This window comes from Theobroma cacao, chromosome 5 (assembly GCF_000208745.1).
Source record: "Theobroma cacao cultivar B97-61/B2 chromosome 5, Criollo_cocoa_genome_V2, whole genome shotgun sequence".
Lineage (NCBI taxonomy): Eukaryota > Viridiplantae > Streptophyta > Magnoliopsida > Malvales > Malvaceae > Theobroma > Theobroma cacao.
In genome coordinates, this window is record NC_030854.1 from 33,463,678 (window position 1) to 33,480,305 (window position 16,628).

Sequence of the window (16,628 nt, forward strand, 5' to 3'; positions counted from 1 at the left end):
TTTATTATTAAATTAAATTAAAAAAATAAATTATTTATCTTACGATTAGGCACGTTCGGGTTGGAACCCAAATTACCCAAGCATCTGAGCCCAAACCTAACCCAAAGCAAGCCTAGCTTGCAGGCTTAAATGGGCAACCTCGATCATGGATAAAGATGACAACAAACTTTAAAGTTGATGGTAACCATTATTTATGTTTTCTAATGACTTGTTATTACCCTATTTAACCTCATAATTTCAAATTTCAAATTTTAATGGAAATATATAAATAAATAATGAAAATAGCCATAAAACCAAATACTTTTATTTATTGTTCAATTAATTAATATTGATTAGAGAACAAACCAATATTGATTATGTATATGTTATAATGAAAAATTAGTATATATATACTACAAGTTAAAAGGTTGTGTCCATGCTGTTGCTGATGTAAAATTAGAACTTCTTATTATTAACCGAGTTGACGTCTAAATAAAATGGGGAAATTTCATTTGTCGGTAAAAAACACACGATAGAGAAATGAGAGGGTCAATTTGATAATTTCATCAAAACATCACCACTCAGTCACTTACTCAGCCCGATGTTCTAATCATTAAAAAAAAAAAACAACAAACAGCCTCCGGCTCCGGTGAAGTCTCCCGGTCAATCTATCGATTCTCTTCTTCTCACCTCACCGGAATTTCCCGGTAACGCCCTCCTACTCCTCCTCCTCCTTTTCCTCCGATTAGATCATCGGAAATAAAAAAACTGACCTTAAATTCTACAGAAACGACGTCGCGGCCATGTGAAAAAGCCGAGAAATCGCATTTCTAAGGAAGAAAAAAGAAATAAGAGAAAATGGCGCAGCAGCAAATAAACAACAACAGTGGCAATAGTAGTAATATTCCAGTGAGCGAGAGGTATTGGACATTGGTGGATAAAGCTGATAAGAAGTTTTCTAAGATCAGAGACTTGCCTTACTATGAACGCAACAGGTGTTTGTATTTTTTTTCCAGTCTTTTTCGGTTTTATTAATTTTTTATCATTTTTTGGAAATTCGGATTTGGAGGTTTTAATTTTTTTGATTTTGCTGCCTTTTTTTCGGTAAAGAAATTAAATTAGAAAAAAAATGTAAAATCTATGTTAATTTACTGGAAGATGAAAATAGTTTATTCAGGATGTGAAGCAAACCATTGGACTATATAAACAAAAAGCAATAATGCTTTTGGATGCGAAACTGAATTATAATTCGAAGGACTAAAAGTTAAAGTTGTAATTTTTCAAAGTAGAATTTGTGTTTAAATTTAATGTAGAATAATTATGTTAAATTGATTCCGCATTTTACTCATTTGCTCATTTTTGATCAATTATGATTTTCTTTTACAGCTTGCTTTTGCCCTGTAGCAATTATTTAGGAAGTGAAAGCCAATTGTAAACAGTAAGTGGTAAAAGCAATAATCAAAAAGACTTAATAACCTGAAAGAGAGCGTGGTTTTCCATTGTTTATATGGAACCATAATTTGTGGACAATTCTGTGAGAGACAATTGAATAATGAATATAGCATGTTTGGTTTTTTGCTTCTTAGGTATGATACATACTTTTACAAGGTATTCAAGGTCTACACACAGTTGTGGAAGTTTCAGCAGGAAAATCGGCAGAAGCTAGTGGAAGCAGGGCTTAAAAGGTGGGAGATTGGTGAGATTGCATCCCGAATTGCTCAGCTTTATTATGGACAATATATGCGAACAAGTGAAGCGAGTTATTTGTCCGAGGCATATATCTTCTATGAAGCTATATTGACAAGGGAGTATTTCAAAGAGGGATTGTGCCAGGATACTAATCTTGCGAACAAGCAATTGAGGTTTCTAGCTAGGTTTTTGATGGTGTGTTTGGTTTTGAACCGCAGAGAAATGGTTCACCAATTAGTTAATCAGCTGAAGATGTTGGTTGATGAATGCAAGAGGACTTTTCAGGTCTTTTAATTTTTAATTATTTATTTTTTATTTCTGGTGTTGATTATGACTTTACCATATATGCATGATTTTGCATGGCTGCATTTGTCCAACTAATGGAAGATATATGTGTCCTAAACTAGACTGGAATTAGTGAAGTGGAGGTAAATATATGTTCTTTTCACCTTACCTTTTTTTCATTTTTTTTGGGGTGGGGGGGGGGTGGTGTCTGAGTTATGGAAGAAAGAAGGAATTGTTGTTGTTAGTAGTGTATTGTGTAATAAACAACATATAATAATTTTGAGCATGTGGTTGGATGTTGGATGTGAATGAATGATGGAATGTTAAATAGTACCTTCCTTCATCTTCTGCTTTTTCTTTGGTATGTAATTTTTTATTTCCATTTTAACAAAAATTTCCACCGAGAACCAAATGATTTTATAAAGTGGAAGGAAATTTCATGCAATGTTAATCTTAAATCGATGTTCATGGTTCCTGTCCTTTGCTGATGGTTTTACTTTAGGTGATAATTTTTTTTTTTTTAAATTTAGGAACCTCCAAGTTTTTCTGTGATATTAAGATTCGGCCCTTTTTAATGGCAGTGAAGTTGCTTTGGCATTTACTTGTGTACAGATTAATGATCTTCAACCCATCTTCTCTCCAGGACACTGACTTTAAAGAATGGAAGCTGGTGGTTCAGGAGATAGTTAGATTTTTGAAAGCTGACACCGCTTTTATGAATATCAGGCCTTTAAGGTATAGTCTTGTACTGGACCCCCATCCAGATGTTCTACCTCATGTTGCTGCACCTGTTGCTAGGAAGAATTTAAGATTGCGAGATGCAATACTGAGCAGCTACCATCATAATGAGGTTAGGTATTAAGGTCCTCTTTTTCGCTTTCCTCCCTAATAAATGGTAAAGCTGCATACTTATAGTTTCAAAAAATTGAATTGTTCTTGGAAGCAGGAGTCTTCTGGCATGGTCATACATAATGAATTAAAATAGTTTGTAATCTATCTTTTTCTATTGTTTATTAGGTCAAATTTTCAGAGCTCACTCTTGACACCTTTAGGATGCTTCAGTGCCTGGAATGGGAGCCTAGTGGTTCATTTTACCAGTCAACTGGTGGTAAAAGTGGTCAGAATGGAGCCTTAGGACCCAGTCGCGTTAACCACTCCCAAGATATTGCTGATCCTACTTTGCCACCTAATCCGAGAAAAGCTGTATTATATCGTCCATCTCTAACACATTTTGTAGCAGTAAGTATGAAATTCTCACTTCTGTAGTCTTGGTGAGGCTGAGTATGGTCATTATAAAAGTAAGAAGGTAAAAGAACAACCTTTATTAGTTATGAATGTAATAAATCATTTTTGGAAAGAGAAAAATTGGAGGGGAAGAGAAATAGTAGGAGTCTCAGTCAACTTTTCAATGGCGCATGTTTTAAAAGACAAAAATAGTGTAAAAAGTTTTGGTGATTGACTGGATGAGAGATAACATAACTCATTTGAATTTTTAGAAGGGAGACCAAGTTGGTAAGACAGCAACTTAGGCTCTTGTATTACAAATTAGTACAAATGAAATAAGGGGAATGAAAAAATGTAGTACTTGCAAGATGCTAGTGAGGCATCAATCCTGTCGTAGCTCAATAACATTTCTAAATAGATATTAATTTTAAACATATGTGAAGAACTAGTAGTTTATTACCTTGATGGATTGTCATTTCTATGTCAATGAGATGTTTGCATGCCCGTCATTGAATTAGAAATTGCTGGGGAGCAGTAGACACGCCTTTCTCGCATATCAGTGGATATGGTAAACATATGTACATAGACACAAGTGATGCTGCTTATATATGTACTTATCTGCAAAAATCAACAATGCATAGGGGGTTTTTATTTATAAAATTTGTGGTTAGTATGCTGATTAATAATCTTGCTCTGTAATATGTTTCACATTATTTTACTTTCTGGTGGCAGGTTCTGGCAACAATCTGTGAGGAGCTCCCCCCTGATGGTGTTCTCTTAATATTTTTGTCAGCTTCAGGTGATCAGTTGTGGCTCTTGCTTACTATGTTTTTACATGTTCATATAAGAATCATGGCTGCTTATGTCTCTTACCATAAAATGCTTCAGGAAGAACTGGACATGCCTTGTCTCCCTCAGGTTCCGGAACCGGTATCAAGGCAACAGAAAATATTATTAGGGACTTTCAGTCTCACACAATTCACTCCGATGGAACCTCCACTTCATCTTTTAGCTCACCAAGTGATAGCCCAAACCCTTCTGCAAGTCAAAGTAAAGGAGATTGCATCAATTACGACACTGGTTGCTTGCAGTTTGGTAATCGCGGGATTGGAGGTACGTATAGCATTCCAAGAAATTATTAGTCTCATACATCTATTCTGGCATGGTGTTCATTGTTCAGCTTTATGTGATAGCCTGATCTATGCTTATGGGATAAATTGAAGAGATTGCATAAGTAACCTGCCTCCTCTCATAATCCTTCTCTATTATGAACTTAAAGTTTTCCTTGCATATGCCATTTTGTGAAGTCATAACTCATAAGTCTGTCAAACAGTTAAAGATTTATCTGTAAACATGCGTGACTGAACTACTGCATAAGCCATGTATATATTTCCTGAGTGACTTTCATGATTTACTAATTCATGCATTCTTGTTCCATTGTTCTTTAGATTGTTGTTTCTATTTCGAAAGTAGTAGGTGTTAATAGTAGTTAATTTTAGAGATTGGCTTTCACACAGTTGGTTTTTATCAAACATACCATACTTTTATAAAAAAAGTGATTTGCAGCATCTATGATGTTTTTCATATATTGTCAATCAACAAATTTGCCAAGCATATTATTGGCACGATTTGCGAACTTTCTTATTGCAATACTTTAACTTCCAAAATTTTTGGAGTGGCTGGTCCTCATATATCAAATTTTTGGCTTTTATGTTTGTAATGGTTCTTATTAGTCTTTGATTTCGGAATCATTTCAGTCCTCTAATAATATGATATTGCTATTTTGTAGTCTAATATTGCACATTATGTGACTGCTAGGATTTTAAATGTTTATCCTGACACATAATAACTCATTTCCAGGATTGAACTGTATTTATCCCAGTGACTTAATTCCATTCACAAGAAGACCACTCTTTGTAATAATTGAAAGTGATGCCAGTGAGGTGTTTAAGGCAAGTCTGTCAACCATTATACTTTTCAAGTAATAGTTCTTCATGCAGGCATTTTCATAATGTACACTAGGATATTTCTTTTTTCATTTTTTCTATGGGTTGGGCTGGGGGGCTACTTATCTTATGGTATTCTTAGAGAATGCTAAGCATTTTCATTTGCTGAAAACTTATTGCCTCATAAGTTGTAACTTAAAATATATTCAAGTTATGCATTTGATTCTTATTTTATATTTATTTATCTGCGTTTTACAAGAATGCATGGGTATTGCATACCACAACTTAGCCTTAAATATTCCTTCCTCATATTTGTTTGCTTGTAAAGTGCTTTTTTACAAGAATACTGATGTTAAGAAGGGAACAACTCAATGCCTTTTTTCCTGCAATTTTAGCCATGCATTTTCATATGAAGGCCGGCATTCTACTACGATATAGTCTGCACCAGGGTGGTAGGTGCCATTTTTACATTTATACAAGAATATGAATATTCTTTTCAAGAGGAAATGGAAATTTGAGCATACTATATGAATGTTGGCGCCATACCATGTACTTGGTGCTATCCTTTAGTAGGTCCAGATTGTTGCCAGATTTTCATTAATATAGGGAAACTATATAGAGTGGATTCATACACATTTTTAGAAAGAATTCTGGCTTTCATATTTTTGATTTCATCCATAAAAGGGAAATTGTTCTGTTGTCATGAAGTGCAATGCAGTGCACAAAACATGGGATATTATCCAAATATATTTTTCCATATTTTGATATGAAGTGTGCAGTACATGGTATCCATAGTTTGATATCGAAGGAGCTTGAAGCAAAATAATGGCCAAAGTAAGCATTGTGGTGGGCACATGGAAGCTTTGCTTTCAAGAGGGTTACTTTTTTGGGGGTGATCTGATTTTTTGACTAATAATCTTTTCAGCAATGCAACTTCATTGTTGTTGAATAACTTGAGGTTGATCTTATGACTGAAACAGAGAATTCAAAAGTTGCTATGAATATAGCTTGTGATTATATCAATTTACAATCTAAGAGGCCTTAAAGGGTTCAAAACTGGGATACATGGAAGTGACATTATTCATTATGAGGTGTATATTCTTAAGATTCTTGGCTATGAATTTGAAGAGTAGTTGGAAATAGTATATGTAGGTGGAAACCGTGACTTACTGCTCTGAAACTCTCTACTGGCTTTAGTTTAGTGTAGACCAATTTAAGGTATGCAACACTAATAAAACTCTCAATAAATGTTACTGGTAGTATCTGCAAAATTTTGATACTGGGTTAAGGAATGTCAAACATGAATTAGATATCAGGTTTGGTGATAATGATTGAAGTGTCCCAAGTGAGCTAACCAATGTCTTGAAAGAAGTTTAGAATGTTAGCATACAGCCTCTCTGTATGGATGCACACTGATGTTCAAGCCAGTGAGTAGGGCAATAGGTGCCTGGGTCCCTGGGTGGGCTAAAAGTGAAATGTTTGTTGAACTGCTTTCGTGTAGGCTACTGGGTTCTGTAGAAAATGATTATATTGTTCATCATAAAAGTTTTAGCATTTATAGTGACCAGATATATGCTGTTACCATTCCAATTGTGTTGTGTGCATAATTTCTCAGAACCATATCTTCTATTACCCCTTTACATAGCAAAACCATGCCAAAGCTGATCTCGTATTAAACAATTGCAGGCTATTAGTGGAGCTGAGAAAGGAGAGCGAGCTGCATTGCTTCTATCCCCTAGCTGTTCATTTCCAATTGGTGCTGCTGATTCCTCTCGTCAGTCAATTGGTAGCCTATTCACAATTTTTCTAACAGCTCCACTGCAGGCTTTTTGTCTGTTGCTTGGTATTTCAGGCTCTGATGTGGAAATGGTGTGTAAGAAACAAATCTTCTCATAGAAAATAACTTCTTTTCATGCTTTTTTGTTCTTTTATTTTGTTTGGTATAATTAATAGAGGGAAATGCTCAGGACACATATAAACATGCTGAAAGCCTGCTTTCTTCATCCCTAAATGACTGGGGCTTGACATTGGCAACATCAGATAACCTTGATCCTGTCTGGGCACAGGTTCTTAGAGATCCATTCCTACGACGGTTTCTTCTGAGGTATTATCTTATTCTTTTGTGAGGGTTGAAATATTTAGGGATGCACATTCCAAAAGGTTTCATGGTTTCTATGAAATATGACCAAATATCTGCATTAAAATTTTTAACATCTCTACTTATTGACAGCCTTTCTAAATAATGTGGTGGTATGTAATGAGTCTCATTTTTCAATGTTTTGAAAAACTTGTATGATATTCCTGTCTCCTGTCAGGATTTCTTGTTCCTTTTTCCTTCCATCCCACCCCCACCACCAAACTATTAAAATGAGGAATGCTATTCCGTGGCACCACTTGTTAAATGCTATGAATTGCACACATTTGAAGTGGCATTTTCTCTAGGCATTTGAGTCCCTCAACTTTTCATCTAGTCATGAGAAGGACAAAGAATCATGGTTGTTCCTCCTTTTTCTAGAATTAGCTAAATTCTTTGCAAGTGGGAAAAAGCCTAAACAGCTTTGGCATGCATTGCAAGTTGGAGTTCTGTTCTTGATACCTTGCAGCATAATTTACCTTTTTTCTGGAGTAAAAGCTTGGCAGTTGGAGTTAACAACTTTGTTTTGTCTGGTTTGCAGATTTATTTTTTGTCGGGTGGTATTGGCCTTGTTTGCGCAAACCTTCAACAAGAAGGAATTCCATCCCGAGTGTATGCCTGCTCTTCCGCAATCTGTTTCGCCAATGACGACTGCATCTCAAACTGTAGTTATGCAGCTGGCCAAAGTCTTCCGAGCAACCAAACAGTTTATTTTCACAGAAGGAATTTCACTTGGCGATCATGGAAACATTGATATGGAGTCATGAATTATTATTTATGTTAAAAAAATGTGGTTCTTGATAAGTGTATAAATATGTGAATTTATGTTTGTCTGATTTGAAAGGCGAGTGTTTGAAGATGGAATTCTTCAGTGCTATAAATTGTGTCTGGGTTTTGTCTATAAGAAAAGAATTGGAAAAGAAGTGTGTTTGTTTTGTAATGCCGAAAAGGTTGATGGCCAGCTATTGCTGGATTTGTCAGAAAAAAAAAATGATCAGTTATTATTTCTTTCTGTTAAGTAGTGTTATCTCTTTTTCCTTGGTGGGTGAGAGATGAATTAAAAGTAAAGCAGGGAAGAGTTGGAATGAAGTGTGAGATTCCTAAGCCTGTTGATAACAGAATTACAGCCAGTAAATGAGAATCAAAATTAGAGAAGTCATCATTCCTTTTATGATCCTTGGAATATTGAACATTGCATCTTCATTAATTAGGTAAAAAACCAGAGTAGATGGAGATTTTTACTTGAAAACTCATTGTTGGCTGCTGATTTGCAGTAAATGAGTAGAAGCAAGGAAGGGGATTTTAGGAGCTAATGCTGTCACTTGGGGTAAGCGTTAGTTAAGTCTAACCTTACTGTAAGTCAATTGCTATAAATTTATTTTTAATATTAGCATTATATCTAAAATAATTTAATTAAGTTAAACTCATTATTAATTATACTATAATTTAAAGGTAAAATAATAATAAACATTAAATATTAGTATTATATAAATTTAAACCTTCCAATAACCCTTGCAGTCAGCCCCTTTGTCTCAACGCTCGGTCCCCGGCCTTGGCCTTTCCGCTTGCGGTCAGTTTCCTCTCTTTCTAGAAAAGCCTAGCCACCCACCGTTCTTATCGGGGTGCAAGGTCTTCTCGACTCTGTATAAATACCTCTCGAAATCGATCTCTGTCCGTATCACCCACCTCTCTCTACAAAAAAAAAAAAAAACATATTTTTCTTCTTTAATAATCCATGAAATCAGGATTTGACCATTAGATCTACATGTAAAACAATGGTTTTGAAGAGGAAGAAGATGGATTTGAAATATATGTATTTCAAGGGGAGGAAGCTGGATTTGAAATATATGTATTTGAAGAGGAAGAAGATGAATTTGAAGAGGACGAAGAGGAAGAATGAGCTAGTTTCAAGAAAGAAGACGAAGAATGAGCTAGATTCAAGAATCCAGTTGAAAAGAATGGACACGGTTAACAATGGTAAGAGTGATCCCAAGAATGATTGCAATGTTTTTCCTTGTTATATTTATGAAAATGGCATAAAGATTGACGCAAGTGTTTTGGAGTGCAAGAGTCAAGCATGTGTTCACTATCAGTATAGTATGTGGAGAAAGCTGGGTAGAAAATATTGTGTTGAAGTTTTAAACCATATAATTGGACTTTTCCGTTGTACATGCTTGTTATCTTGAAAGAATTGAGAACAATTTCAAAAATTGATATTCAGAGTTGTATGAGGGGTTTCAAGGTGGAAATCCAATTGAATGGTGGGATTACGTCATAGATGAATTCAAGTTGTTCTTCAGGACCATTTTCAAAGCTTTGTTGGAGTTGTTTCCTCTTTTTTCTCATGGAAATTTATTAAATGGCGTTGCTGTAATAGATGGACAACCTAAAGAGATCTGAAGAAGATGATGGATGCTGTCATATTTCGACAGCATCCTAATTCTCTTTTTCAAGGGATACCTGGTTGTGATTCAGAGCAATTTTACAGCCAGCATACTAACTCCAAAGAGTTGGCACATCTAATGATTAAATTATCATCCTACAAAGGAAGAAATGCCAGAGAGTTTTTCGATGTTCCATTTTTTGGGAATCATGAAGAGCGGATGAAGTTTATGGAGGACATGCATCATTTTTTTTGGTCGGAAAGATGTTATTTTTGGGCTTTTGATTTAGAAAAATGTTTTGGAATTGGAATTGGGTGAATCTAATGCCCGATGGACCTTACAAAAGCATACTAGATTATGGGGATGAAGATGTAGGTTTTGAACAAGATCGATGTGTTGATGCGATCCGTTATTGGTATTGTTGTATACATCGGTACAATGATCATGTCAAATCCCATAGAACTGTTATTGAGCTTGAAGAAGAGATGAACAAAGTATTTGGCATTTGCTGGCGGGTATATAATACACTATGGGAGTATATGAGTGTGACACTGTATTCAAAATCGTTGAAGGTTCAGGCAAAACTTAGGAAGCGCTATGATTGGGAAAGCCACCGTAATTATAAAAGCTAGAGCTCGATTTGCCAAACCGTGTTGCTGACATCAAGGGAAAGACCTCTGAGGAGATTCACAAGACCTTCAACATCGATAATGATTTCACCCCAGAGGAAGAAGAGGAGGTTAGGAGGGAGAAGAAGTGAGCATTTGAGTGATAGAATCAAGTGAGTGTTTATATTCTCATAGGTTCTGCTGTTTTTGGGTTTTGTCACTAGGTTGTCAAGATGTTTAAAGTTAAAACATTGGATTTTTCTTTTAGTTATTTTGAAATATGCTTTGGTTCTGGGTTCTAGAGGATTTTATATGAACTTCGCTTATTATATTTTTAAAGAACAATTAAAGTTAATATAGAAAAAATGAACATTAACAGCAAGATTGTTAGGATTAATTTTCACTAAGTATTTTTATTATTATTTATAATAAATTTACGTTAATATTTGTAAATGATTAATTTTTATTAAAAGTATGTTTATTTTATTTAAATTAGCTTATTACGATAACTCTTCGTGATTCTATTAATTACGTTAATATTTGGTGGCTTGTGCATCAAATATTTGGTGGCTTGTGCATCAAATATTTTGCTTGAATTTATCCGTTACAAAGTCGCTCAATTTTGAACACATTCACGCACGTTAAGGTTAAAGCAATCAAAATAACTGCCTCATCCGTATATACATTGCCATTCCACGGTTCTACACTTATATTTCAGCTTTATGTCGCCACCCCAAACAATTATTCATATGCTTGTAATAAGTCCTCACTCCTTAAAATGCCCTCTTATGCAAGTTTAGATTTAAATTAACTTATTACAGTAATTATCACACATTTACGTCAATATATATTTAATTATAAATCTTTCGCTTTTTGTGATACTATTAATTTAAAAAAAAAACTAATTAGAAACGAAATAGAAATATCTTTTACTTCTGAATATTTTCCAAGCAGATAAAAACATAAAAATTAACAATAACATAGTTCATGTAAATAGAAAGACAAGAATAAAGGGGGAAGGATGTTGATCCAATTGATTAATTGACTTTGAATATAGACACATTATTCATTTGCATTAGTATATGCAAATCAAGAAGATGATTTTGTTTGAGTTTGGAACGATTTTGGCGTTGTTGAGTTGCACTAGTGAACCCGTAGGTCATAGCCAAAAGCAAAAGAAACTGAAAAACAAAGTTAGCAAAGGTGGAAGCAAAGACAAGTAGAATCTCCTTGGCACCTTCCATTCCCATTTGGAGGAAATATGCTCTCCCATGACTCTATATAAATACCTCGAAATCAAGTGATCATATTAAGAAATGTATAGGTTGTTTCATACACATCCATGAGGGTAAATCGTACACAATGAGTATTATAGGCCAAACAGAATAAAGTTTCACAGTTGGTCCAAAAAAATTGAAACCATCTGCACATAACCCTAATCTGACATTTTGAGGTTCCATTGTAAATAACTCATATGCAGTTAAAGTGTGATCAAGCCTCACCATTAACAGGGTGTCTAAATACTTCATCATCACTTTGGTTTTACATATACTACGTCATATGTTTAATAATTTTTCTTGAAATATAAAGCCTTTGACACCTTGGTATAAGTGACAAGTAATGCAAAAATCTTGAAAGACATTTTCTTCTGCCTTTTCGCACTTGATTTCCTTAGTTTGTACTGAGGATGACCACATATCATACAATGCTCCAAATCAGCAATTTCTTTATAAAATAAGATGTAATTGTTTTTACAAGCAAGAATTTTGATATATCAAATCTAAGTTTCGCCACCTTCTTTTTTCATTCTATAGAAGTCACTAGGTAAAGTTTCATCTGATGGCAACATATTCTTTATTATCTCTATTAGACAATCAAGACACGACTCACTCAAATTAAACTCTTATTTAACATTTAAAAGTTATGACACAGCTAAAAGTGTTGTGGTTTGTGCAACTTGACCACAAAGGTTCATTCTCATTACTCAACAAAGAATAAAAGCTAGCTGCGTTTGGATTTAGATCTTCCTCTACAAACCTTGACTCATTATCATGACTAGAATTGAAAGCAACTTTTGGACCCATAGCATACCTAACCATTTTAGCATATGGATTTTCTATTTCCTTTTCATATGTAGGTTCCCCATGTTCCCCATGACTAGTATATTGTTCAACTCTATCTCTATTTCTTGATAATTGTCCTATAAAACGCCATCATCTGGCACAAATTAACAGCAAATCTCTCGCAAAATAGCAACAAATCACTCACAAACCAGAGCAAATCAGTAGTAGATATGACAACAAATCAGTAGCAAGGATAGCAACATGTGTTGCAATATTCTTGTAAAGAGACGTTGCACTAATTTTGTGTATAAACCTTATAATCACTCCTTATTGTTGAACAAAGTTTCCTTGCATAACATAGTTTGTAACCTATTTAAGAACCAACTGAGTTCTCAAGCAGAAAAATACAAAAAAAAAAAAATTCTTACACTTGTTTTCTTTTCTCTTTACCTACCATCTCTATCAACTTCTCTCCCCCTTTTCCTTCTTTTTCTAAACTTCTTCATGGTATCAGAGCGGTTTTCTAGGTGAATTCTGATTTCTTTTTCTTCTGCCTTGTTCACTTCTAATTTCTTTTTCTTCTGTCTTGTTCACTTCTTACCTTTTGTGAGCTGCAATTTCTATTTCTTATCGTTTTTTTCTTTCTTTTTCATCATTATATCATTTTAATCTTATTCTAATTGTTCTTTTCTTATCCTATAATTCTATATTCTACCACTTCTAACCATTTAATAAATTTCTTCTAAATTTTACTTATACTTAATCTCAACCTCTTTCTCTTTTGAAATTTTACTATCATTACACCTTTATTTTTTTTCTCTTTTACTTATTGTTCTTACTATTACACTACTATCACATCTCTTTTACTATTTTTTAGGACTTTTTAATATGAGCACTACTTTTGATTTTTTTTTCTCCTATCAAGCATATTCTATTTTTTTCTACTATCATCACATTTCTATTTTTTCTCTACTGTTTTGAAAATTTACTTGCTCTCTTTGTTCCCTCAATGGCCTCATCTATTAAATACCCTTATCCTTCAACACTGAATGTAGGGAATTTTGTTCTCAACCAAACAAACTTTCTTTTATGGAAGACTCAGGTCATGGGATTAGTTGAAAGTCAAGATATGCTTAGTTTTCTTGATGGTAAATATACCATGCTTGACCAAACTAGTCTAGAATATATACTTTGGAAAAAATCAAATTCTCTTTTGCAAGGTTGGATAATAGGTACATTATCTCAAGAAGTGTTTGGGCTTATTGTTGGATTAGAAACATCGCTAGATGTGTGGAATGCCTTAGTGGATGCATTTGCCCAAGAATCACAAAAAAGGGAGTTTTATCTTTTACAAACTCTAAAAACTCATAAAAAGGATAATCTTTCCTAACTAGATCGGAAAGTTCAAAGCAATCTATGATGACTTGGCTGCTATTGGAAAACCAATAAGTGATCGAACCAAATTGTTTCAATTGCTTAGGGGTCTTGGTCATGGATATGGGTCATTTATAACAACTAAATTGATTTTTATTGATTTAAATAAAAATTTTTAACTTTAAAACTAATTTTAATATATTTAATAAGTTTTTTGAGAAATTATTGGCATTGTCGTATTTGTTTTATAATTAATATAACCTTATTCAGAAAAAAATTAATTTTCATTTTCATAAATCACATTTTTTTTAAATTTCAAATTTCAATATGAAAAATCTACAATGTGCCACCAATGTGGATGCCTAACTTTAACCAATCTCCAATTCGGTTATTTTTTGTATGTATGATTTTATCAAGTTATCAGTTTTGTTTTTAGTTTTTATTTTTTTGTTGACCACTGTTAATTGTGATTAAAATGAACTTTAAAAATGAAAAAAATTCAAATTTTAGAAGAAACTAATTGGAAAATTAGGATGAGTAACAGAAATGTGTTAGCTTCAGTTAAATTTGGTAAAAACAATGAATTGACAGGGTACCATTCCTTCTTTGACAAGGTCTAAATCTAATGGATAAAAATTGCTTCTCTCTTTACCAATTTGTGTTATATATAAATGCAAGAGATTATGAGTTTCAAATACATTACAAATAATAGAAGAAGAAGAAAAAGAAAGAATGACAGCCATGAAGAATTTGGGTGTCTCCACTATCTTCATTTTAGCTCTCCTCTTCACTGTTGGTAAATATGTCTTGCATTTGATCCATCCATGATATTTTATAAATTCATATCAATGCAAATATTATGACAATTTCATAGCAATGTATGCATATTGTTTAAATGTTGTTGAGTAAACCTATTCAATATAGTTTATTGCGTACACAGGAAATGAGGTGAAGGCACAAGATCAAGGAAAAGTATGTGTTGTATCATTTGGTCTTCCAAATTGTAAGGATGCTACATGCAACAGCTCGTGTCAGAGAAAATTCCCACCAAAGGGAAATGGGATGTGTCAAGGTGGAGCTACTTGTCTTTGCTTCCACCCTTGCTAAATTTGATTAGATGCAATGGAATAATGTCAAGATAATAAGTCGAATAAATTTTCGAGATCTATTTTGCATCATTGCATGTAATGATCGATGCAAATAAGTAATTATTTTTGTATTGTTGAAGTCTAATAAAATCAAGATCTCTCTTATTTGTATTGCAAGTTAGTATTACTTTCATTTATATGTTTACGTGCAATTATTCATTGGGTTTGGTCGGACCATTTCAACCCATGCTATTTCATGGATATTTTAGATTTTTTGAAACAAAAAATGGAGTCTTAGCGATGAAGGCCCTTTATATTTTTATTTTTCTTTTTATTTAGGTGATTGAGAGGTAATAGTATGCTTAAATTCCTAGTTAAATGACCCAACCATACAAAAAACGAAGCGTTAAAAGAAAAAGGGATGAGAGGAAATAGAAAAGAAGAATTATTTTTTGTTATGGATTGTTTACTAAGTTTTCAAATGACCTGATCATAAAAAAAAATGGCAGCAAAAAATAACGAGTAATTGATTTGATTTTTTTGGCATTTTTATATAAAATATGAGCCTAAAAATATTTATTTAACAATTAAATTATTTATTGTAAAATAAATGTACAAAATAAAGGGGCATAACTATTTAATTAATTATAAGATGCAAGTCAATAACAAATATGAAGATGACCAATTAAAATTAAAAATCAAAATAAAAAAGACTGATAAATTATTGAGAGCACATTAAACTAATCAAATATATGAATTAATGTTGAACATCTGTTTTACGGACTAGGTAATATTAGAATATAATGCATAATAGTTAAATTTTCAGAACTTCTATGGATGGAAGTTCTATTTCATCACAGAAGGAAGAGGGGAAAGGTTGGATGTTGATCTTCCAAGGTTAAATTTTAATGGTGGAAACAACTCAGAGATGGATATAACTTGTATCGTTGCAAAGATTTGTTAGTGATAGATATTTCATTCTTGATGATACTATTAATTAAGTGTCATGTTAGTCGATTTTTTTTTATTTTTTTTCATTTTCCCTTTAATTTTCATAGGATTTGGTCAATCAAATAAAAAGTGCAAATTTATGGATTTTTCAACTTATATTTCAAAGAGCAAAAAGAATCTTATTAGAAAAGGAATAGGAATATCTGTAAGTTTTCATCCTCTCTTTTGAACTTTTACTTTTGAATAATTATCTTCTAAAGTAAGACTCTCAAATATTATAAGATATCTAACAATCCCCCACTAGTTTATAATATTAATAATACTATGCATAATAGAAAGTATCTTGAAGATTTGAACTTTTTACTTGTATAAAAATTTTAAAGTTAAGATGAAGTTATTAGTATCACAGGAATTGAACCACAACTCCTTGTATCATAATTGAAAATATCATACATAGCATTATTTAATCGCTTTTAAGATTTTGTCCATTGCTTTAGCACTTATATAGCATTGTGCTAATCCTAGTATCATGAATATTGTAGACACTAAAATCATAAACAAAAAATAAATAAAAATAATTAAAAAAATTAAAATAAAGAAGAAATGAAAAAAAAGGGGAGTGAGGTACAACTGGCAGGGTGCGGACGCACCCTGCCAGGCACCTCCCTCACCCTGCCAGACGCGAAAAATTCGCGTCTGGCAAGGTAGTGGAGCGTGCCCCCTCAAGAGCCCAAGAATCGGGTATAAAGGGGAGGGGACACTGTAGCATTCGGGGAGGGGGGGAGATGAACAAATCTGTAAAAACAAAAAAAATTTCCAGATTTCTAGCAAGGGGGAAGCCACAAACAAAAAAAAGAAAGAAGAAAGAAAGAGGGCAGGGGGTTTTTTCTTAGTGCCGCCGGT

General features: G+C 33.4%; 2 protein-coding genes across 3 annotated transcripts; both read left to right on the forward strand.

Moving 5' to 3' along the window:
* On the forward strand, positions 540 to 8,275 carry LOC18599687 (protein SCAI). Of its 2 annotated transcripts, XM_007029756.2 has the most exons (11): positions 540 to 686; positions 767 to 974; positions 1,566 to 1,953; positions 2,597 to 2,803; positions 2,971 to 3,192; positions 3,910 to 3,976; positions 4,066 to 4,290; positions 5,038 to 5,129; positions 6,810 to 6,992; positions 7,091 to 7,227; positions 7,799 to 8,275. In XM_007029756.2, exons 2-11 carry the CDS (start codon positions 838 to 840, stop codon positions 8,022 to 8,024), a joined length of 1,884 nt encoding a protein of 627 aa, XP_007029818.2. In that variant the 5' UTR covers positions 540 to 686; positions 767 to 837; the 3' UTR covers positions 8,025 to 8,275. The 2 variants fall into 2 exon arrangements, with proteins under 2 accessions (XP_007029818.2, XP_007029817.2); XM_007029755.2 differs by having other exon boundaries at positions 540 to 974.
* Positions 9,935 to 10,401, forward strand: LOC18599688 (SKP1-like protein 3). Its single transcript, XM_018121045.1, has 2 exons — positions 9,935 to 10,219; positions 10,309 to 10,401. Exons 1-2 carry the CDS (start codon positions 9,935 to 9,937, stop codon positions 10,399 to 10,401), a joined length of 378 nt encoding a protein of 125 aa, XP_017976534.1.

Coding starts and splice junctions, on each gene's coding strand:
- LOC18599688 (XM_018121045.1), top strand. CDS start 9,935: ATGTTTTGGAATTGGAATTGGGTGAATCTAATGCCCGATGGACCTTAC. Junction 10,220..10,308: donor CAAAATCGTTGAAGGTTCAG/GCAAAACTTAGG, acceptor GCTGACATCAAG/GGAAAGACCTCTGAGGAGAT.
- LOC18599687 (XM_007029755.2), top strand. CDS start 838: ATGGCGCAGCAGCAAATAAACAACAACAGTGGCAATAGTAGTAATATT. Junction 1,954..2,596: donor AATGCAAGAGGACTTTTCAG/GTCTTTTAATTT, acceptor TCTTCTCTCCAG/GACACTGACTTTAAAGAATG. Junction 7,228..7,798: donor CTACGACGGTTTCTTCTGAG/GTATTATCTTAT, acceptor TCTGGTTTGCAG/ATTTATTTTTTGTCGGGTGG.